General features: G+C 33.2%; 1 protein-coding gene and 1 long non-coding RNA gene across 2 annotated transcripts; both read right to left on the reverse strand.

Moving 5' to 3' along the window:
* Window positions 1-9,784: 9,784 nt before the first annotated feature.
* On the reverse strand, window positions 9,785-14,856 carry LOC105636079 (fatty acyl-CoA reductase 2, chloroplastic). The gene is given in 10 exon segments (XM_089724359.1): window positions 9,785-9,959; window positions 10,063-10,285; window positions 10,288-10,408; window positions 10,507-10,588; window positions 10,707-10,874; window positions 11,054-11,270; window positions 11,365-11,465; window positions 12,097-12,296; window positions 14,154-14,257; window positions 14,766-14,856. Coding segments are annotated over 10 exon segments (1,482 nt in total).
* Window positions 14,857-19,193: 4,337 nt separating this feature from the next.
* On the reverse strand, window positions 19,194-21,364 carry LOC149494831 (uncharacterized). Its single transcript, XR_016321878.1, has 2 exons — window positions 20,868-21,364; window positions 19,194-19,501 (listed from the first exon to the last, which is right to left on the reverse strand). It is a non-coding gene; the product is annotated as an uncharacterized LOC149494831 (long non-coding RNA).
* Between the last annotated feature and the right edge of the window lie 3,666 nt (window positions 21,365-25,030).

A 25,030-nucleotide genomic window follows, 5' to 3' on the forward strand; every position in this document is an offset into this window, starting at 1 on the left:
GATGAAAAGCTATTGTAATTAGAACTTCCTCATAAAGTTTAGAAATTTAAATAAAAACCCAAGTAGTGAAATATACTGTAAATAAAAGAACGATTTAGAACTTGGTATATTCACTTATCAGAATTCCAGAGTTTTAATATTCAGAGAAGATAAGACTTATTCCAGTTTAGAACATCAGAAATCATTAACAACTTTAGCATTTCTAAAATATAAACAGAAGTGTAGGTAAAGTACTATCAAGCAAATCTTCAGAAAATAAAAAGATCAACACAGTGATTTATAGTGGTTCGGCACTAAGTCGCCTGCATCCACTCGCAAAGACTCATCTTGAGATCCTCAACTATGTTATCTCTTTTCAAGGGTAACAGACAAACCAACAGTACAAGGCAATAGATCAACACCTAGATCTACCCTTTATCCCACTAGATTTTCCAAAGGTTCTAGTAAACCTCAACCCTTTCTGTTTTTGGCAGAGTACAGAAACTCAATTCAAGACATTAGAATCTCTCTCACGGAGAAGGTCGCTTAATAACCTCTTTCATAATAGATTCTAACCTAAGCTATTACACAAATGTTTATCAAATAATATAGATTACAGAATCTAAATAGACAGACAGAAATGCAAATATAAGCACAGTAAAAACAGTTTTTTAGATTAAAAAATCGTTTAGAACACAGAACTGTTTTTCAAAAGTAGTTATAAAAATTCTTTTCACTTTAAAGATAAAAACGTGAAGTGTAAAGATGAAAAGAAAAAATGGGGGTAGAGAGTAAGTTTTGAGAGATAAATATGTGATCAATGAGAAAATGCTCTTAAAACGAAAACTCTTTCTTCCTCAACGTTCCAAGAGTGAAACACTCCTTTATATAGAGAGCTTCATGTCTCTTGTTTCTGAAAAGTGGATATTTCATTTTGAAATCAGAATATTTGCTTTCCTTATTTAGAAGATACGAAAATCTTGGTTACCAAAAGTTTATCTTATCCTTTTGGTAAGAGAATTAAAGACGATTTTACTTTCCTTTAAAATAAAAAGATTTTCGGCAGCAATATTTGGAAAATATTTTTCGAAGAGATACAACTTACGAAAAATGAAAAGATACAATCTACCTTCATTTTAGGTAAGAGTATAAGTTGAAATTCTTTAGATCTTCAAAAGATATTTCCGAAAAAGATAATGTATGATTTTATTACCAAAATCGTTTAGAGATAAAATCTCTTTAGTTTTAGGTAATTAAATCATTTCGATTCTTAAAGCATATTTTCAAAAACAATATTTTTACGAAAGAAATTATTTTGAAGAAACTAATTTCCGCAAAATATTTTGAGTGAGAGAAAAAATTAGTTTATGTGCTTATAGATGAATTTTCTCTCTATCCTACAAAGTATCCTAAATACCTAACCACTAAGGTCTTCAAAATATCTTCACACACATCATGGATTTTGTAAGACTTGCCTTGTACGATTTCTTTCTATATGAATTCTGCATAAAATAATATTAGCACAAATATAATTTAAATTTATTTGTTTTGTTTTAATCATGAAAATTTCGAGATTAGGTTGACCCTTGAGCCAACATTTTAGTTAAGTGGTTTGGAAAACCAGCAAGTGAAAGTACATGGATCTCTAAAAAAGAGCTAAAGCAAGTTGATCCAGCCATATATGCGGAATATAACAAGGTTTACTCATCGTAGCCGAGTCTTTTTCAAACCCGAGGAGAATGATGCAGGAGCAATCCTAGTCCTAATTGGATTCCTAGCACAACTAGAATTTTATTTAATTTATTGTTTTATTTCAGATTTGCATTAGTTTTCCGTTTCCTTATTTGATTAGGATTTACTATTTTATCATTGAATAAGTGTAGAGTTTTAATTCTTTCTTTAATTAGGATTTCTAATCTAGTTAGGATTTATCACTATAAATAGACAGCACTAGTAGTATTGTAATTCATCTTATTTTTCTCATAATTTTTAATTCAAAGGTTATAAACCTAATTATTGATTACTGTTCCACCTATGATCAACCCTATTCTAGCTTACTTGTTGAAAACTGACAGCTCTACATCTTTCCCATGTGTCATAAACTTTGGTAGCGACAATATTTGACTCCTGAGGTACTGTAATAAGAATATTGTCTACATAGACGATTAGAGCTATGAAACTATCGTTGGAACCCATTATAAACAAGCTGTAGTCGTTAGGAGATTGTTTGAAATCATATTGTAAAAGGTGCACAGTGAGCTCCTTATTCCACTGCCCGCCAGCTTGCTTGAGGCCACAGAGGGACCTCTTTAGTTTACAAACCTGTCCTTTTTCAGCTTTGGTGTACCCCTCAGGAGGGTCCTTAAAGATGTCTTCTTTTATGAACCTATGAAAATAGGCATTATTTATATCCAATTGGTGGAGAGACCATGCTTTAACAGCCACTAAGGCAAGTAGAATTCTGACAGTAACTGGTTTAGCCATTGGGGAAGAACTATCGGTGTAGTCTTTACCAAGCATCGGATTATACCCCTTGGCCACTAGGCGAGCTTTATGGAACAAAGGGAATATAATCCTAAAATATTTGATTTATTTTGACATCTACATATCATCAATGAAAGTTGGCTCTTGTTCCTTGGAACGAGACCAAAAGATCATGGGGGGACTTGGCATGAGAGACCCAAAATTGTCCAAGGATGCCTTCCTCTTGAAAATTGGATGGGGTCTTAAAATAGAGAATCAAGCTCTTTGGGCTTAGGTTTTACTCAGCAAATATAAATTCTCTCCGAATGAAACTCATATCGTTCGATGTATGCTATTGTTGATGGTAGAATAATTCATTTTTGGAAGGATAGATGGGTTTTGGAGGATATTTGGCTTCTTCAGCCTGCTCATATTGAAGTTCCTAGTTTTTTTAGAGATGGTCTTGTTGTGGATTTTGTTGGAGATAATAGGTTATGGACTTGGAGTAAATTCAGTTCATATTTACTCAATTTTGTACTGATTTGTATTGCAACTATCCTACCTCCTTCGAATTTTTGTGGACCTGATTCTGCAAATTGGAATCTCACAAGCTCAAGTTCTCTTTCTGTTAAATCTACTTATAACTGGCTAGCAAGGAGAGAAGACAATCTCAGTAACTGCAAATGGCAGTTGGTATTGAAGTGGGATGGTCAACAATGAGTAAGAGTTTTCCTTTGGTTCTTGTTGCATCAAAAGCTTTTAACGAATGTTGGACGTTAGATACGTCACTTGTCAGAGACTTTGTTTTATTCCGCTTGCATGGGCCTGCCAGAAACATCTTTTCACGTGATGAGGGATTGCTGTTTTGTTAAACAGAATTGGTTTGGTCTTGATGCACCTGTACAATCCTCTTTCATTGCTAACAACATTGGCTTTAAGGAATGGTTATTCAATAATCTCTCTAGTCATCATATGAATGAGTCTGGTGTACAATGGCTTATTATCTTCAGGCTTGGTTGTTGGAAGATATAGGAAAGACGAAATAAATGGCTCTGTCGAGAAGAACATGTTACTATTCTGTGTGCTTAAAGAAGGAGATTTTATTTATGCCTTTTGGTTTTGCTCATACAGATTCATTGGTGGGAGCTGTCTCTTAAGGTAGGTTAGTAAACACGTAAATTTGGGTAATATGGGACCCTTCGTCTTCTCCTGTTTTAAAGCTTAATACAGATGTTCGGTGATGGATCAATTAGAATGTGGACGGGATCTTCTTCATGATTGTAATGTCCGGTGGATTCGTGTTAGGGCCGACAATAAAATTACGATAATAACACAGCGGAAAAATATAAATATGACACACAGATATTTACGTGGTTCACCCTTTAACTTTTTAGGGCTACGTCCACAGGACAAAAACTGAATATTTCTTCCACTATTAAAAATAGTAGGCTTACAAAGAGAGTAATACAAAATAGTGGCGCTCAAAAGTGTTTCCCAAAAACACCCTAAATGATCTTCACTATTTTAACTACCCAAGTTTTAGAACCCGTTCTAAAACTCAAAACTCTCTCTTTTGTTTTTGCTCTGCTCGTTGGTGTGTTGAAGCTCTAGCACCATCTCCTATTTATAGGAGAGGTGGAAGCTTGATTAGGAGAGGTGGATGCGTGATTAACGTGTCCACCTACCAACGGATCACCTACCAAAGACTTCTTTTCCTCTTTTTTTTTTTTTTAAACTACATGTGGTTGATCACCTACCATCTTCTATTTTCAACAAAGTGTGGGTCCCACTGAGTGGGCACCGCACAACAAATCTCCCCTGGCACACTCAAGTAGGGATGTTAGCCATACCAGCTATCTTTCTGCAAGTGATAAGCTTCTCCGTAGGTAAAGCTTTAGTCATCATATCAGCGCCATTATTATCAGTGTGAATCTTTTCAATCTGAAATAATTTCATCTCCAGCGCATCACGTATCCAATGATACCTCACATCAATGTGCTTTGACCTTAAATGAAAGGTCGAATTCTTGCTGAGATGTATCGCGCTTTGACTATCACATAGCAAAATGTACTTCTCTTGTTCTACACCTAATTCTTGTAGGAATTTCTTCATCCACAAGAGTTCTTTGCTAGCTTCTGTAATGGCGATATATTTCGCATCAGTGGATGAGAGTGCAACGCATTTTTGCAATTTTGATTGCCAAGAAACTGCTGCACCTGCAAAGGTCATCAGATATCCAGAAGTTGATTTGCGCGAATCAACATCACCACCCATGTCTGCATCTGTGTAACCATCTAACACAGGTGTATTATCACCAAAACATAAGCACATTTTGGAAGTGCCCTTAAGATACCTGAGAATCCACTTTACCGCATTCCAGTGTTCTTTACCTGGATTTGAAAGAAATTAGCTAACAACACCAACAGCATGAACAATATCTGGTCTTGTGCATACCATGGCGTACATCAAGCTGCCAACGGCGGATGCATAAGGAATCTTCTTCAGTTCTTCTTTTTCTTTCTCACTTGAAGGACATTGATTGAGACTTAATTTGAAATGACCTACAAGTGGAGTACTAACTGGTTTCGCATTGCTCATGTTGAATCTGCTGAGAATTTTCTCGATATACTTTTCTTGAGACAGCCACAACTTTCTCTTTTTCCTGTCTCTGGAGATCTTCATTCCGAGTATCTGTTTTGCCGATCCCAAATCCTTCATGGCAAAGGATTTTCCAAGTTCCTTTTTCAAGCTCTTAATTTTCTTAGCATCTTGGCCCACAATAAGCATATCATCCACATATAACAAGAGAATAATAAATTAAGTCGCCTTCTGCGAACCTTTTCACAAATACACAATGATCAGATGTAGTTTTGTCATACCCGTGATTTACCATAAAAGAGTCAAACTTTTTTGTACCACTGTCTGGGAGCTTGTTTGAGGCCATACAAGCTCTTCTGCAATTTACACACCAAGTGTTCTTTGCCTTTGACTCTGAATCCTTCTGGCTGTTCCATATAAATTTCCTCCTCTAAGTCACCATGGAGGAAAGCAGTCTTTACATCAAATTGCTCGATCTCCAAATTCAAGCTAGTTGCTAAACCGAGCACAACTCTGATAGAAGACATCTTGACTACAGGTGAGAAAATTTCTTCAAAGTCAACTCCTTTCTTCTGACCGAATCCCTTCACAACCAGTCTTGCCTTGTACCTCGGCTGTGAGTTGTTCTGTTCAGTCTTCAACCTGAACACCCATTTGTTCTTCAGTGCCTTCTTACCTTGAGGCAGTTTCACCAACTCATAAGTCTGGTTCTCATACAAGGACTCCATCTCATCTTGCATGGCTTTCCACCATTCATTTCTTTTACAATCTTCCATTGCCTCCTGGTAGTTCTCTGGTTCTCCCCCTTGAGTCAACAAGTCATACTCATTAGGAGAATATCTCTGGGAAGGTATCCTGCCTCTCGCAGATCTTCTCAATTGAGGCAGTTCTTCTATTGGAGCTGGTTCAGCATCATTGTGAACTGGTTCACCATTGTCTTCTTCATCGTTTTGTGGTTCTGCACGAGGTTCTGCATCAAGACTAACAGAAAATTCATTGATAGACTTTGGCTTTTCATTTTTCTCAAAGTCTTCAATGGTTTGGTCTTCCAAGAATACTACATCTCTGCTTCTGATGAGCTTCTTTTCAACTGGATCCCATAATCTGTACCCAAAATCATCATTTCCATAACCCAAGAAGATACACTGTTTTGACTTCGAATCAAGCTTGGATCTTTCATCTTTTGGAATATGAACAAAAGCTCTGCAGCCAAATATTCTAAGATGATCGTAAGAAATATTTTTCCCTGACCACACCTTTTCTGGTACATCTCCTTTGAGGGAGGTTGAAGGTGAAAGGTTGATCAAGTAAACTGCAGTATTCATTGCTTCAGCCCAAAAGGTTTTAGGAAGTTTAGCATGAGAGAGCATACATCGAACCCTTTCAACAATGGTCCTGTTCATTCTCTCTGCAACTCCATTCTGTTGTGGAGTTTTGGGAACTATCTTCTGAAGTCTGATGCCATGTTCTGAGCAATACTTCTCAAATGGACCTCTGTACTCACCACCATTATCAGCTCTAACACATTTTAGCTTTCTTCCCGTTTGTCTCTCAACACTGACATGAAAGACTTTAAACATATCCAAAACCTGGTCTTTTGACTTTATTGGTAAAGCCCACACCTTTCTAGAATGGTCATCAATAAAGCTGACATAATATGAGCATCCACTCAAGGATTTGTCACCCATAGAGCAAACATCAGTGTGTACCAATTCTAGAATACCAGGTTTTCTAGATGGAGAAGGAGATCTTTGAAAGGAAACTCTATGTTGTTTACCAGACAAACAATCAGTGCATATTTTCAGAGGCAAACCTTTCAAAGATAGCATTTTCTTCTTAGTGAGAGTCTCCATTCCTTTCTCACTCAAATGACCAAGTCGTTGGTGCCACAACTCAGCAGATGAATCTTCAACTGCATTTACCACTCCCGTGCAAACTTTGGCCTGGGTGTAATAGAGGGTGTTGAACTTTCTTCCTCTACTGAACACCAAGTTACCTTTGGAAAGCTTCCATGTTCTGTTGACAAACAGATTTGCATAGCCCAATTCATCAAGACAATGAACTGAGATTAGATTGAAGTTTGCCGTAGGAGTGTATCTCACATCTTCCAACCAGAGATCATGACCGGCATTGGTTTTGATGCATATTGTTCCAATGCCGCAATTTTCCACATATGTGCCATTCAAAGTCTTGACATGGCCGTAATCTTCGAGGGTAAGTGATGAAAAATATTCCTTCTTTGAAGAAATATGATAAGAACACGCAGAGTCAATAATCCAAATAGATTGTTGACTAGTGGAACACTCACTAAGACCAGCATGAGAAATCAACGCACTATCATCACCAAGTGTGTCAACATCAATAGCTACTGAAGCTACCTCCGTATCGTCTTTTTCCTCATCATTTTCTTTGGCTCGTTCCTTCTTCCACTTTCTGCAGTGCCTTTGGATGTGATCGGGCTTGCCACAATGATAGCAAGTGACACCTTTCCTTGACTTGGATCTTCTTCGTGAACTGTCACGTTTGTCTGGATTTTGGGGGTATCTGGTTTTGCTTCTCCCCCTCCTTTCTGTAACTGTAAGGAGTGCATTTGAGTTGCTACTCGTACCATTCTCCTTACGTCTGGTTTCTTCATTTAGAATGCTTTCCTTAACTGTGGTTAAGGTTAGATTCCCCTCTGACACATTACTGAGCGTAACAATCAGCGTCTCCCAACTGTCTGGCAAGGAACTCAATAAGAATAGTGCCTGCACTGGTCGTCAAACACTATTTTTGACGTCGTCAGTTGGTTCACTATTTCTTGAAATTTGCCCAAGTGATCTGAAGCACTTTCGCCATCTCTGTACTTTAGATTTACAAGCTTTTTAACTAAAAAGGCTTTGTTCTGGGCATTCTTCCGCTCGTACATGTCCTCCAACTTCTTCCAGATTGAATAGGCATCTTTCTCATGAGCGATATGATTTATGACGCTCATTTCAACAGACTGCCTAATTGTTACGACTGCTTTTCTATTAGTCGACTTCCAATCGGTCTCATTTATTGAAGCTGGTCTGACCCCTTTCAACTCAATCGTTTCAAAGAGATCTTTGCAGCATAGAAGGTCTTCCATTAATATCTTCCATACTGCATAGTTTGATGAGTTGAGTCTCACCATTGTGCCTGTTGTTCTGTCGTCCATTTTTGCAGTGCTGGGCTTTCTTGAAACGGACTCAGTAACGCCAATAGTACTGTTCACCATCAATTTTGAGTTACTATTTTACTATTCATCACTAAGTCGATTCTGCAACGTCTTTCCGAACGGACTGCACCAATGGACTCGGCGTAATTTTTTCGTCGTCGTGGTATATTTATTTTTAAAATATATCCACTGCTCCGGTAAACCTTCAGCTCTGATACCACTTGTTAGGGCCGGCAATAAAATTACGATAATCACACAGCGGAAAAATATAAATATGACACATAGATATTTACGTGGTTCACCCTTTAACTTTTTAGGGCTACGTCCACGGGACAAAAACCGAATATTTCTTCCACTATTAAAAATAGTAGGCTTACAAAGAGAGTAATACAAAATAGTGGCGCTCAAAAGTGTTTCCCAAAAACACCCTAAATTATCTTCACTATTTTAACTACCCAAGTTTTAGAACCCGTTCTAAAACTCAAAACTCTCTCTTTTGTTTTTGCTCTACTCGTTGGTGTGTTGAAGCTCTAACACCATCTCCTACTTATAGGAGAGGTGGAAGCCTGATTAGGAGAGGTGGATGCGTGATTAACCCGTCCACCTACCAACGGATCACCTACCAAAGACTTCTTTTCTTCTTTTTTTTTTTTTAAATTACATGTGGTTGATCACCTATCATCTTCTATTTTCAACAAAGTGTGGGTCCTACTGAGTGGGCACCGCACAACAATTCGAAGCTTTGTTAAAAAAATTGGGACATGCTCGATCATCTGCTAAATTATGGATTATTGTAAGGGACTTACTTCAGATGAATAAGCAGCTTGGGGTTAATTTTCTTTATGTGGAATGTGATAGTAAATCAGTTGTTTAGCTCATCACCAGTGAAGTGACTTCTTCAGGAGCTGTTTTACAACTAGTTGTTGCTATCTAGCAATATGAGCATTGTGAAGTGCAACATATTTATAAAGAAGCCAGCTTTTGTGCGAATTATCTCTCTAAGGAAGCTAGAAGCTAGGGAATGGGCACTCATGTTCTTTTGGATCCTCCTCAAGTCATTTGTTCATATTTTACTTGAAGTTATAATATAATAATTAAAAAGGATTGAAATTAGCACAATTTTATTTAAATAAACTTGTTGATAAATTAAAAGTAATATTTTTATTGAAAATATTAAATAAGGAATAACTAGATAATTAAAAGAGTAAGTAAGTTCTATAAACATATTAAAGTAATTGATTAAGTAATTATAAACAAAGCATGCATTTATACGCTAACACAAATTAAGCCATTTTGGTTGATTTATTTTTCTCAACACATGTAATATACCAAAAAGGAGTAAAATTGAATGAGGTAATTAATCAATACAGGGTTTACCAACAATTTTCCTAAATCAAGTAATTAATAAAAATATTTGCCAACCAATAGTGTGTATATATATATATACTCCAAATGGGAACAAATGAGAAAGCAAACCAATAGTACTACAGTTTGTAATGTTCACAGATTTCTTTTTTTGAGAAGATATAGTTTACAGATCTTGTTCTTACAAAATAGATTAACTTATCACAATCTTGAACCTGCTAAAAGCTTTTGTTGGAGAACATGTTTGCGGAGACCTGGAAGGTGAACAGTTTCGATGTAATGCTTCCACTGTATGCTCTCCACATCAAATCCAAACATGTTCCTCTCTTCACCAGACATGTCTTCTAACAATTTCTTAGTGTTGCTGTTGTCAAACCTGTTAGAAATTATATATTATTAACTCATAATTCAATTTTCTGCCATGCACACATTGATCTTTTGAATATAAAATACTGTTAGATATTCTAACTAGTACATACCGTGCTTTACAAAATGCATAGGGCTCATATATTTTAGCTATATGAAGAAATCGATTAACCCTTTTTATGCAATATTCTGTTTGTGATTGCTCCCTAAGCCAAGAAGAGAAAGTGTGAATTGAGTTGAAGTACTTGAACTTCTTGATGCCAATTGCGATCCCTTCAGAGTTTACTAATTGAAAACAAGTGAAATGATGCCAGGCAAAGTTGAAAACGTCGCCAAGGAAATAGGATTAGAAACAGAAGAAGTTATGTGGTATATAAGTTCTGCTGCTTGTGTTTTAACACTACTTCCATGCTTTGCGATAGCTGTTAGGATCACATTCACCACCATGTCCACAGGTACCTGTATTTATGTAGGTACATTAGTTCTATATGCCATTCATATATGATATAACTAGAGATAAAGATAAGTATATGTCATATGGACATATGCTTACATACAATGTCCAAAATTGTATTGGGGTTTCCTACAAAACCTGGAAGTTGACCTTTCCCATAGGATATGAACAGCGGATCGATCACTCTGATGATATAATTAAATATAAATAGCATAAGAAGTTAATAAAATATATTAATAAAGAAAAGAATAGAATTAAGTAGTTAATAGCTAGCTAGCGAAGGATGCATAATTCATATCACACTTGTTTCCTTGTATCCATCCAGGGAACGGCTCTCTGTAGGTGCTTTCAATAATGCTGGGACGGACGATGACAATTGGTACTGTAAGACTTTCTCTTTTGCTATTTATTAGCATCTCGCCCATCGCTTTGGTGAATGAGTAAGTGTCATAGAACCCATACATTTTAGCCCTGCATCACCACAGGCGATTGAATCAGCAGAAGATTTTAATTTTGCAAAAAGATTTTTTTTAATATATATATATATATATATATATATATATATAGTAACAATTTGGGTTGTGTCTGCCTTGACAACATGGTGCAAAAAAGGAAAAAAGGGAGAATATTTATAAACAAAAGCAATTTACCTTTGAGTGCCCAAATCTTTCATTTTTTGATCTCTTTTATTATTATATTCAAGAGATTTCATCATCTCAAAAGCCAATTTCATCTCTGCACCTACATCCAACAAAGGGAGAGAAACTTGTGATGATGATGTTGTTGAGTTCATCCTCTCTTCTGCGCTTCGACCCAAATGGAAAGGCTTCTCTAGTACTATTCCATCTCTTTCTCCGTTAATATAAGCTGTTTTATATATATATAATTGATCATAATATATTATTAATATAATTAATTAATTTATGCACTTAGATATTTAATAAACTTAATTGATCATTACCGGTTGAGACATGTAAGAATAGCTTCAGGTTCTTGCATGTATTTGCAAAGTCTAATAATCGAGAAGGTCCTTTGGTGTTTGTGTTCGGGGCAACATCGTACCTATATATATGCAGTTCATTACTTAATATTCAGAGAGGGGAGCATGCAAACAATACTTATAACATTTATTAATATATAAAATGATTTTCGAATTTCCCTTCAAAATTTTTTTACAAAAAGTTTTTTCTGATCGCTTTTTGCACTAATTTAAATTTGATCAAAATGCATATTTAAAAACTGTTCTAGTAACTGTTAACTATTTTAATAGCTGTCAGCCCTTTACTAGTAGTTAGTTGTTAAATATTAGTTATTAGTGATTAGCTATTTATATAACGGTTTAGATTAAAAAAGTTCGGTACAAATAACTACTTGACTAGCTGTTTAATATAAAATAACAAAAAAAAAGTATGAAAACGAGGAACAAGATAAAGACAATGGATGCGTACAAGTTTTATAAAAAAATATAAATGTTATGAAAAATAACGTTTTCATGAAATACTGTCTCAAACTCTAAATTTTAAGATAAATATTATATTACTGTACGCTATAATTAATTAAGATAATATTTTGACCCAATTAAAATAGCAAATACCATTTAAAACACTGCTGCCGGTCAAAGAATTTATATAGCAAATCTCAACTAGTTGGAGACTAAGGTTTGATTGTGATTGTTGTATGCTATACTGCCTACCTTTCATCAAAGGTTGTGTTGGCTGCTATATTTATAATTACATGGACTTGATTTGCGATTTCACGAGCAGTATAAGCATCCATCCCCAGATTATCTTTGCATATGTTTCCAAGCACCGGAAAAAGCTTACTCCTCATGAATGCTTCATAGGATTTTCCATGAATTTCTTTCAAGCATCTAAATAGTTCCTCATCTATCACCTATTACAAAATTACACAAGTTACTATATTTATACTCACGCAGTAGTATTTAAGAATGTGCATTACATGTGTTACTTCCATAAATATTTTTACCCAGAACAATGCTCATTCTTGTTTTAAACTCAGTAAAAAAAAATTAAAATACAACAATTAATAAAATATAAATAAAATTATAGAAAAGATTTATAATTAAATAAGTGTTTACTATAGTTTCATTTTCTTCTGTAATTATATTGTTTTCTAAAAAATGTGAGTAAAAATATTCATAAATGTAAAGATAAAAAAAGATTCATAATAATTTACAAAATTTAATTCTATTATTCTAAAATATATTGAAAAAAAGATCCATAACAATTTACGAAATTTAATTTTATTATAGAATAATTAGAAAATATCCACTCAATAATAAAAATACAATAAAGATTTTCTTAAAGAAATTAATGATTTATTATCAAAATAAACAAATAGTAATTATAATAATAATAACAATATTAAACCGACTTCTATTAGTAGGCATAAGTTAAAAATTGAATACATCAACTATTAATTTTTAAGAGTATAATAATTTACACATAAACACAAAGTAAAATTTAGAGAATTTAAAAGTTCAATTGTAATTAATAAAGAATAATATTGAAAACACATAGAATAATATTGACATCGAAATAAAATTAATAAAAACTAAAATTAGTACATCAAAGGGTTGCCAATAATAAGTCAAGCGACGAGTATTTGACGTACTCTTGAAATTCTTAATAACGAAAGTAAATAAAACTATTTTATATATATATATATATATATATATATATATATATATATTTAGTGATATGCCATATTTAATTTGTAATTAAGATATGACAATTTCTATGGCACTATTTAAATATTTTAATTAATAAATAACTTCTAAATTAGAGATTTTTTTTCACTTTATTAAATTTATTATTAATTTTGCCACTATTAAAATTTCTTATTTTCTTTTAGTATTATTTTATTTTATTTTTTAGCCAAAACTAATATAACCAATCAAGTTAAATAAATTTTATTTTTTTATTATTTTGCTAATCCCAATCTCCCATATGTATATATGTCTTTAAGTGATTAGGAATTTTGGAATAAATCATCTTTAAAAGGGTAAATTATTATTTAGTCCTTTTGGTTTGATGAAATTAATTATTAATCTACGATTTCTTAAAAAGACAATAATGAATTTCCATAATTTACTCCCATTAGACTAGTAAGTCATCTCATTTAAAATGTGTACTTTCTCCACCTGCGAGTTGTCGCTCAGTTTGTAATGCAAACTGAACATGTGGGAAGAGTTTTGAATTTAATCTTCATTAAATGCACCTGCAGAGAGGGTTAATGAGCTTTAACTATGACTAATTCCCAGGTAATGGGATTCAAAAACCGGTGGTTTATAAAAAAATTATACTTTCTTCCATGAAATTTTTTAAAAAATAGACAAAAACACCCTTTATTCTGTTTGTATTGACTTTTTTATGCAAAAGTTTTTTTTTAATAATAAAAATCATGTATTTTTGCGTTTAGCATATTATCTTTTGATAATATGAATTAATCGTTAGTTATGCATATCATTTAAGAAAATTAACATTTCCTCTCAAAAGACAATTAATATTTGCTTTCAGCATAAAAAATACAACAAAAATAGGATAAATAGTATGTTAGTATTTTTGTCTGTAGGTACTTAATAGCAAAAAGTATAAATGTTTTACCAAATTATTAATTTATTTAACAATTGTAAACTATAAGGACTGAAGAATGTATTTTTGAAAGTACAGGGGCTAAATAATTAATTTCACCAAAATACACAGACTAATTCAAGAGGAAGAAACATACTTCATTTTTCAGTCTTCTCTTTACTTCATCTTTGTCTTCTCCTTTGATCATGAGAAAAATTCTTCCCACGTCAGGAACCATCCGCAGCATCTTCTCAATTAAAACTGCAGCAAAAAAAAAAAAAAAAAAAAAATTATTATTCTTTAATTTGCTTTTATATATGTATACTCTCAAAATTAAAATTGAATACTAGAGATAGCTAAAATTACAAAATTGCAAATCAGATCAAACACATGCATATATATACTTTTTTATTCATGTATTTTTTTTTGTCGTTATTTTATATTAAATAAATTTAAATTATAAGTATTTTTGCCTGAAAATCCAAACTTATTGATCTGAAATCTCCGATACTTGTATATTATAAACTAATAACAATGCATCAAAAGTGCATGAAAAACTTGTTGATCTGCATTTTATATGTATATGATTTTTTTTTCATGTAATTTCCAGTTTTAATTTCTTCTGGAAAAGAAAATAAAGTGCAAATAAAAAACCAAATCAAGAAATAAATATATAAAATAGATATTGATATTGCATAAAATCCAACACTTACAGTCATCAAACTAATAATTTTATTAATGTTTAAAGCCATAAACTAAAGAAATATACCTTTAGCCAGAAAACCAGTAGCGCCAGTGACCAAATAGTTGTTTCCCTTGAGAAAATAAATAATTCCAATAGATGATGATAGAGGAGGCATAGTCTAAGTGTTGCTGGTTGCTCTTGTGCTACCTTCCATTTCCCATATATATATTATTTCAATCTTTCTATTTTAATAGTAATATTTTATCTTTTTATAAAAATAAGAAAATAATTAGAACATATCTATTTTTTAAAAATATACAATAGAATGTCTAAATTGTTCTTTTTAAAAATAAAAATTCTCGATTAATTTAGCTACAAAATACCTAATAATTAAGGGTAATTGAAAAGAACAATAAGTAATATACTCTTAAAATCTTAACTGCGCACTTAAAGTGAACAAGATAAAATGCCCATAATATCTAAATTGTTCTTCTTCAAATTAAAAACTTCCCTATTAATTTTGCCACAAAAGAGTAAAATTGAAAAAAATAATTAATATATTTTCAAAATCTTTTTTTTTTTTTTGAAAGTGTACTCTCAAAATATTAAATGAGCACCTAAAGTGAAATAAGGTAAAATGCCCAGAATGTCTAAATTGCATTTCTCAAAATTAAAAACTCCCCATTAATTTTACTACAAAATACCTTTTAAATATGAGTAAAATTTTAAAAAAAAATTAATATACTCTCAAAATCTTAAATGAAAACTTAAATGAAACAAAATAAAATACTCATTTATTGCTATTAAAGTGGAACCGAGGCATCATCTAGCACACTTTCTATTTCTAGAGGGTCTCTTAGAAAATGTTTGCATTTATTGTTCTATAGTTATTCGTTGCATATTGAATTGTGGGCCTAAAAAAGAAAAGAAAAAAAGGTGGATAGAAGAGCAAAATAGACATTCAACCACATCAGTATTATATCTTCTACTCTATTTGACACGTCGACTACAATCTAAATTAGCATTGGAGATGCTCTAAGAATCAAGGGACCGACGAATTTTTTTTTTTTTTTTGAAAGAGAAAATGTTTTATGCCCATAAAATTTTTCCTTTTGTTAATGGAAAAATAAAAACTTTTTTTACAATTATTATGGGGATTTTGTTTTGAGTTTTGGTGCTTTCCATTTGGTTCAAGAAGATTCCTATTAAAGATGGAATGCTTCTGATTTTGGTATAGGAAAAATTTTTAAAATTGAATAAATTTAGATTTTATTATAATAAATATAACTTTTGAAATCAATTTATTAATTTGAACTATTAAATTGTGTAATTATAGTTTAACATTAGATGATTTTTTTTTTCGAGAAGAGTTTAACATTAGATGATAAATATTAGAGATAATTTTCTGAAATAAAAATAATGTTGGTGCTTCTTATGTTATTAATTAGGATGAATTAGCAAGGGAAACTAATCCCTCCCTTTCGCAAAAAATAAAAAAGGACAATAAATATAAAGTGTAAATATAAATCAACGGATTGCAAATATTTTTCACCCATAGTTTAAATTCCAATTCTAAGGTATGCTATAAGTTTTATTGCTGATTCTATTCTTTTTCAATAATAAAAAGTTGCTTCCTAAAAAATTACATATATTTAATTACTGGCCATTATATTCGCATCAATCATCAATCTCACTATGAAATCATATTTTTTTATCATTATTAAAAACTTAAATAATACAGAAGAAAAATTATAATTAATATTTAATATTATTTAAAAAATAATAATCGAGTATAAATTACGAGTAAAAAAAAAAAGCAATAACAACATTCAACACACATTATAAAAAACTAGTACATATATACTATATATTATCGTATATTTAGTGAATATTATTTAAATGGCAAGAGTTATTCCTGCTATGTAGTCCACAATATTATTTAGGTCTATTGAACCTCTCATGTATAAAAAAATTTAGGACATCTCTAATATTAAGGATATTTTTGACAGATTATTCATCATCATCATCTCTTTCTTTATTGGGAAATATTTTTATTGACTTCTTTTCTTGAGTATTTCCAATGCCAAAAAAATATAAAATAAATTAAAAATGACACTTTTGCATAATATTTTTTAAACAACATTTTTCGAAACTTTTTTTTTTTTAAATGTCTTTAAAAAAAGGAGGCCTAATAATCAAGTGGTTTTCTAATTATGTAAGTTTCCAATACCTATCGCTAATTATCTACCATTATCGATCAAACCATTAAACCCATCTGTGTATGGTTATCCATCTATTTAGGGTAATCTTTTTGTTTTCTTTTATCTATTTAGGGTAATCTTTTTTCTTTTCTTTTATCTATTTAGGGTAATCTTGATTAGTATTGAAATCGATATTTCAGTACCGTTCCATAAAATGACTTACTACATCTATGTTGTTGTTAAGCGGTCAGTATAAGCCAAATGTTGATTTTTTTAACTTATAAGTAAATTTAGAAATTCTTATTTCAAGTTTTAAATACTTCTAACGTCTCTTAAAATTATTAAATTTATATAAATTATAATAAATTATTGAATAAATTGTCTATATTATCCTTAATTTAATAAATTCAAACATCGAATTGGAGCAATAATTGTTGGTAGTATGTAAAGAGTAAACATGAAAAAATAAATTATTATTCCTTGAAACTACAAATGTGACAAATATTTTGGAACTAGTACATTCTCAAATGTGATAACTATTTAGAAAGGGAGGAAGTAGTTAAGTACTCTTTCGTTTTACTCCCTCTGTTCTCTTTATTTAAAGAAAACAGAAAAAACTCTTGAATTAAGAAAGTTAGTTAAATAAAGTTTTCTCCTAAAATGTCCTTCATTTCTTTATTAATTATGAGAACAATAGCTGATACAATAGACAGTCCCAAAAAATGCATTTATTGCCTACTTGCATCATTTGGGATGTCACCCTAAACCTTTTTTATTAACTCTATTACACTTTATTAGAATGAGGATGTTTTACAGAATATGTGCCTAAAAGCGAAAAAAATTGATATAATCTGAACTTATGTCTTTAAATGGTTAGCTATATTTAGTTTTAAAAGTTTGTTCTTTAAATATACATTTTTGATTTTTTTTTTTTCAGTTTTTGCCTAGGTTTTCTTGATCTGATCTAAATTAATGAGATTCATTATCTTCTCAATTTGTAATCTTCTTATCTTGTCTTCTCAAGTTATTTTCATATACTTATGCCTTCCTTAAAAATGACAATTATTTATTTGGTCTCTTAACAAGTTTTAATTTGAAAGTATGCACAATCTACCAAAATGTATGACAACAAAATGTATGACAACTTTACATTTTGAAAAGTGCACAACTAATAATAAGAAAGTCATAAAGCGGGTTACAAAATAGTACAACTATTAGAAGGATTTGAAAAAGTGCACAACTAATAATAATAAGGCTATAAAGTGGTTTACAAAAGAGTACAACCATTAGAAGGATTTGAAAAAGTGCACAACTAATAAGGCTATAAAATGGCTTACAAAAGAGTACAACCACTAGAAGGATTTGAAAAAGTGCACAACTAATAATAACAAGGCCACAAAATAACTTATAGAAATGCACACAACTAATAATAACATGGCCACAAAGTGGCTTACAGAAATTGACAACCATTACCTACATTAAAAAAAAAAAAAAAAACAGCTACTGAAAAAGTGTACAACTAATAATAACAAGGCCACAAAGTGACTTACAAAAGGGTACAACCATAACGAGGATTTGAAAAAAAAAATACTATATTTTTAAAAGTGCATAGTTAATAATAACAAAAGGTCACAAAAGTGACTTACAGAAGTTTACAACCGTTACCTAACACACAAAACAATAACTATTAAAAAAATGCACAACTAATAATAACAACGTTATAAAATGACTTACAGAAATGCACAACTAATAATAAAAAGGCCACAAAGTGGCTTACAAAAGTTCACAACCGTTAATTAACACAGAGAAATAAAAACTATTGGAAAATTGCACAACTACTAATAACAAGGCCATAAAATGGAAGTGGCTTACAGAAGTTCACAACCATTAACTAGCACAGAGAAACAAAAATCATTGAAAAAATGCACAAATACTAAAAACAAACTCTAATTTCCACATTTTTTTAATAATCAAAACACACCCGCGCTTTTAAAAATAAACCGTGGTTGTTTTCAAAACTTAACTAAGAATAACATATATTCGTTCCTGACGTAAACAGTTGTGACCAAATTTACAATGATAAAAGCTTTTTAATTGCTTTTGACAGCTTTAACTATCAAGTACATTAAGCTTTTGCTAATTTGGAATTATTGAGTTTGCAATCATGTTTTTTTCTTGTAGTGTCACGACCCATTTCCATGGGCCGGACCGGCACTAGGGCCCAGGTAAGCTTAAGGCCCCCGAGGCCCGTAGTAAGCCTGAAACACTAAAATTTACTATCTCAATATAAATTTTAAACATTTAGCACATATTTAGGAAAACAAACCTCAAGATTTTATTAAATCTCAGCCCAAACTTTTCAACTACAATATTCCACAGTTCGGGCCCAATTAACAATACATCACATTTTTAATATGGGCTCACAGAATAATTTTGTCTATGATAATATACAACTAAATGTAAGTAAATTCTACAACTGCGGAGTCACTAACTATTTGGTGTACATAGCTTTTTATACATATAATTACATAGTAAAATCATTATGGAACTAGAAAAATTTATTTATTGCCCTGCGCCGAAGAAACACAATCTAAATCGAATTAAAGAAAAATTTACTTCCTGAAAAATCAAACAATACATGTGAGTTTTTCTAAGGAGTAATAATTATCGCACAACACACGCATTCACACAAATGTGTAAATACATTAATCTAGTCATCCGACTAGTTATATGCTCATACAGTCAGTCACACAAATGGCATATCACCAGCGCTCACAATTAATATCACCTTCAAATAATCACATCACGTGGAAATTAGTCAGTGGCGTCACCTAAACCCCCGACGAGCTGTCCTCTCAAACAGCCCATCCTCTCAAACATGTGCACCCGGGGAGCCAATCCCCATATCTGGCCGACCGGTCTAATCCTCACTTGACCAGTCCTCTCAATATTTTATTTTACATTTTCTCTTTTCTTTTCCATATCATCAACATCATTTCATCAGTTCATCAGGTGCACACGGGGGCGCCGATCTCCCATTTACCCGGCCGACGGTCCAATTTCATAATTTCATCAGGATCCATATTTATCGACCGTCCTCACAAACCCATGGTGACCCACTTCATCCCAATTCCACACAAACAGAGCATAGCATTATCACAGCACAATTAATCAAACATTGCAATCAAATGCAGACATATTAATCAATTAAACATCGTAATGCAATGTACAATTAAACATCCAAAATCAATGCAAATAAATAAATAAATAGTATTAACAATAAACAACAATAATAAAATAAATAACAATAATAACAATAATAATGAAAATAATTGAATAATTAAATGAATAATAAAGATAATAAATAATCAGAGCACTTTATTTACTAAATAACAAGTTATAGAATTAATCTAAATAAACTTATTGATTATGTGTAGCCTAGGTTCTACTGAAATTTCGGCAGCATTTCCCTTAAAAATGGGACTATCCACCTGTTTAAATATCAAAAATTTCATTCAATATTAACTCAATCCACACAGCCCATCCGTCGGGCAATCAATCAAATCAAATACCCATCCGCCTTCAATAATATATCAATAATTCTTTGCTTAAGGTATAAACAATATCATTAAACATTTATACATCGATTTCAAGAGCAAAAACTCAAAATTGGCTATTCACGTTCACCTAATCAGTAGCTAGATATATAAGGCAATAGCTCCAAGTATTAGCAAATAACAATTGCTGTCATTATCATGCTACTCTCATTCTTAAACTAAGACTACCTTAATCACACTAACATATTCAACAAAATATGTTTCAAATAAAGTTAGCAAGAAATTAATTTAAATTTTCTAAAATGTTTATATGAACAGTAGTATCTAAGGCTTTATTCTACAGTAATTCAATTAGCACATCAAATCCTATAACTATACTCAATGAATTCATTAAAAATATACTGAAAAAGGGTCAACAATCACTTTACCTGCCTATGAAATCCAAGTTCGGTTCTGCCGTCGTCAACTTGGCCGGAGAAGGGAGCCATGGCGTGCGATGAAGAGCTGGCAACGAGAGGAGAGTCGAATTCGCCAGCTTGTGGCTGGTCTTGCCGGAAAGTGCAAAGAAAACGGGTAACGGGACTATGCCAATCGCCACCACAGTCGCAGTTTCCCCCGATTGCTGCGTCAGCCGAAACAGGAAGGGAGAGAGAGAACGGCGAGAAAGAGAGTTAGAGCTTCACCGTCGACTAGAGAGTGGCCGGAGCTGGCTGCTTGCACTGAAGTCGCCGAAGATCGAGGAGGTGTTGCTGCGCCGCTCGCCAGAGGGAAATCTCAGCTCGCCTAGTTGCTGCGTTTCCAGAAACGAGGACAGGGAAGGAGACACTGCCGTTCGATGGTGTGCAGTGGGGGTTCGATCGACTCAAGTGGCCGGAAACGGAAGGGGATAAGGGGAGAGGAGGTCGCGCCCATGGCGCTGGCACAAGGAAGAAGAAGGAAAAAAAGAAAAAGAAGGAAAAGAAAAAAAAGAAAAAAAAATCTTGGGGCTTCTAGACCATTCCGGTTCGATTCGAACCGGTTTGGTCTAATTTAATGATTCGGCTTGATTCTTGCTCGGTTTGCAGGATTTTCACTTGGTTTTCAGAAAATTCAAGCTGGTTTTCGACAAATCAATTTGATTTTCGGGTCCGGTTCGATTTATTTTGGTTAGTTTAACTAGGTTTCGTAACATTTCTTCCACTAACTAAATAAAATAAAAATATAATTAGTAATCATATTTGATTTTTCGGAAAAATTAATTTATATATATATATATATACACATAATAGATTAATTGCTAGCGTTTCATATTATTACTCGAAAATTTAACTGTTCTCAATTCAAAATTTTCGACAATATAATTGGGCTTGGGCCCAATTCACAAAACTTGGATTCAAATTAAGATTGTTCACTATTTACGGCCCAGACCGTCAAAAATTCAGATTTTTTATTTAATAAAAATTCGAAAGTTTTGAAAATAAAATTACGGGGTGTTTCATTGTCACGACCCGTTTCCGTGGGCCGGACCGGCACTAGAGCCCAGGTAAGCTTAAGGCCCCCGAGGCCCGTAGTAAGCCTGAAACACTAAAACTTTACTAGCTCAATATAATATTAAACATTCAGCCCATATAATTATATTGTTTATCATACACGACTAATTGTATACAGTTTCTACAACTGCGGAGTCACTAACTAATAGACATACATAGATTTTTATACATCTAGATACATAGCAAAATATTTATTGGTCTAGGAAAAATTTTCTTTCTAACTCTGCGACGAAGAAACATAGCTTAGTCGAATTAAAGAGAAACTTTCTTCCTGAAAAATTAGACAAGATATGTGAGCTTTCTAAGGAATAACTATTATTGCACAACACACACATTCACACAAATGTATAAATATATATGTACATATATATATGTATATCAATCTAGTCATCCGACTAGTATATGATCACGCAGCCAGTCACACAAAATGGCATGTCACCAGCACTCACAAACAATATCACCTTCAAATAATCACATCACGTGGAAATTAGTCAGTGGAGTCACCGAAACCCCCGATGAGCCGTCCTCCCACGTGGCTCATCCTCTCACAACGTGTGCACTAGGGAGCCGATCCCCCATACTGGCCGACCGGTCTAATCCTCACTTGACCGGCCCTCTCATTGTTTTTCTATCCTCTCTTTTCTTTTTCATACTAACAGGAGGCAACCCGGTCGTCTCCATCAAATCTAGATCATCAGGCGCTCACAACAGGAGGCCACCCTGCGGGCTGCGATCAAATCTAGATTATCAGGTGCGCCCAATAAAGAAGCCAACCTGTGGTTAACAGTAACAGTAACAGAAGGTGCACACGGGGGCGCCGATCTCCCATTTACCCGGCCGACGGTCCAGTTTCATAACTCATCATAATCCGGATCCATGCTTTTTCGACCGTCCTCACAAACCCATGGTGACCCACTTCATCCCAATTCCACACAATCAAAGCACGGCAATATCACAACACAATTAATCAAACATTGCAGTCAAATGCAAACATATTGATCGATTAGACATTATAATGCAATGAGTGATTAAACATCCAAAATCAATGCGGATAGATAAATAAATAATAGTATTGACAATAAACAACAATAATAATAAAATAAATAACGATAATAACAATAAGGATGAAAATAAATAAGTAAATATGTAAATAATGAAATCTATAATAAAGATAATAAATAATCAGAGCACCAGATTTATTACGTACCAAATTATAGAACTACTTTAAGTAAACTTATTAATTATGTTATTAATTAAAATTTAGTCTAGTTTCTGTCAAAATTTTGGCAGCACCTCCCCTAAAATTCGGACTATCTACCTGCTCACATATCACAATATTATTATATATTTATCAATCATTACACACAGCCCATCCGTCGGGCAATCAATCAACTCAAATACCCATCCTCCTCATAATACCATCACCAACATCCAACCATCATAACTTCTTTACCTAACTTAATTTATATTCTAAATAATGTCATTTATTAATCCTTGTATTTATATATATAAGCGTGTATACATAATAAGCTATATCTAGCCTAGTTAACAAATACAAACATTTCATAATTCCTTCATATTCTATCCTACCAGAAATATAAGAATGATAGTCATTCTCTAATTTAACTAGACAAACAACATATAAAAATGCACCGAGCTATCACCATAGAAATAAAAATAAAAATAACAATTTCATATATCAATTCACATTCAACTATTTTTATCCTTCCCTTTTTCATTTCAGTCATAAAGGACAGAAATTCTATGATTAAATCTCATTCCAATTAAGGATACCTCCTATAGCTTGTAATCATTATGAAAATAATTGAAACACATAATTTTTTGACTTGCTTCAATCCATAATCGTGGAAATACTCAATTAATTGCTGCCAGTTTAACAAATCAATATTTTTCTTCACTAAACTCATACAGCATATATAATTTACTCATTCCAAACATTATAATTCAAAGAACCAACTAATTAACTGCTGCTAGCTCATGGAATTCAAAATTTTCTATTTAATACCCCAAATATATCCACTGGTTTGCACATAACTTGTTAAGGTTCAATTTAATTTACTTAATTACTCAATTAATTTCCTTAATTAGTTAATTTAGAATTTATACAAAAATCGAGAATTGGGTCTTAGAGCGTACCAATTGAGAATCGGGCAACGATTCAGTGATCAGCGTGAAGAGAGGAACATTCTGTCCATCGGGGCCTCGCCGGATTGTCGCCGGCCGGTCACCGGACCGCCGCCGCGGACCGCCGTGCACGGTGGCCGGAAACGTCAAACCGCCCAGAAATTCACGACGATCACACTACTCGACTCAAAATTCACCGAGGATTCCATTTCTACTGTTAATTTCATGGAATCGGTCCTCTAATTGGCTGGATCGGGTCCGACAGCCGCTGCACCTCCTCCGCACACGACCACTTCTCAAACTTCGCTGAAATCGCAAAATGATAGAGGGAAATTACTCACAGCGTCGTGGATAGTTGATTGGCGCCTGTCTCCTCCACTGGGATCGCCAGAAACCGCGTAGATCGCCGTAGATGGAGAAGAGCGACTGTCGCGAGGAAGACAGCTCCATCCGCGCCGCTACAGGCCCGATCGACGTGAAGGGAGGCTAGAATCGTGACCACCGGCGACAGATGAACCGATCGCCACTCTATTCCGATCGAGTGGTGGCCGGAAGCGTAGCGCAAGGGGAAGAAAGCGCCTGTCGCGCCATGGAGGAGAAGGAAGAAGGGGGGAAGGGAAGGGGAGGGAAAGGAAAAGAAAAGAGAAAAGGAAAGAAAGTGGCTTCTAGACCATTCCGGTTTGATTTGAACCGGTTTGGTCTGATTTAATGGTTTGGTCTCATTTTGTTTGGTTTTCGAGTTTTTCACTCGATTTTCGGATTATTCATGGGGTTTTCGACAATTCAAATTGATTCCGGGTCCGGTTAGATTTGTTTAATTATTTTAGTTGGGTCATAACACATTTCTTCAACTTACTTTCTAATAATACAACAATAATAATAACACTAAGTTAATTTAGGATAATTAATTTATATAA

The sequence above is a fragment of the Jatropha curcas genome, chromosome 7 (genome assembly GCF_041381405.1).
Source record: "Jatropha curcas cultivar XTBG-Jc1 chromosome 7, XTBG_Jcur_1.0, whole genome shotgun sequence".
Lineage (NCBI taxonomy): Eukaryota > Viridiplantae > Streptophyta > Magnoliopsida > Malpighiales > Euphorbiaceae > Jatropha > Jatropha curcas.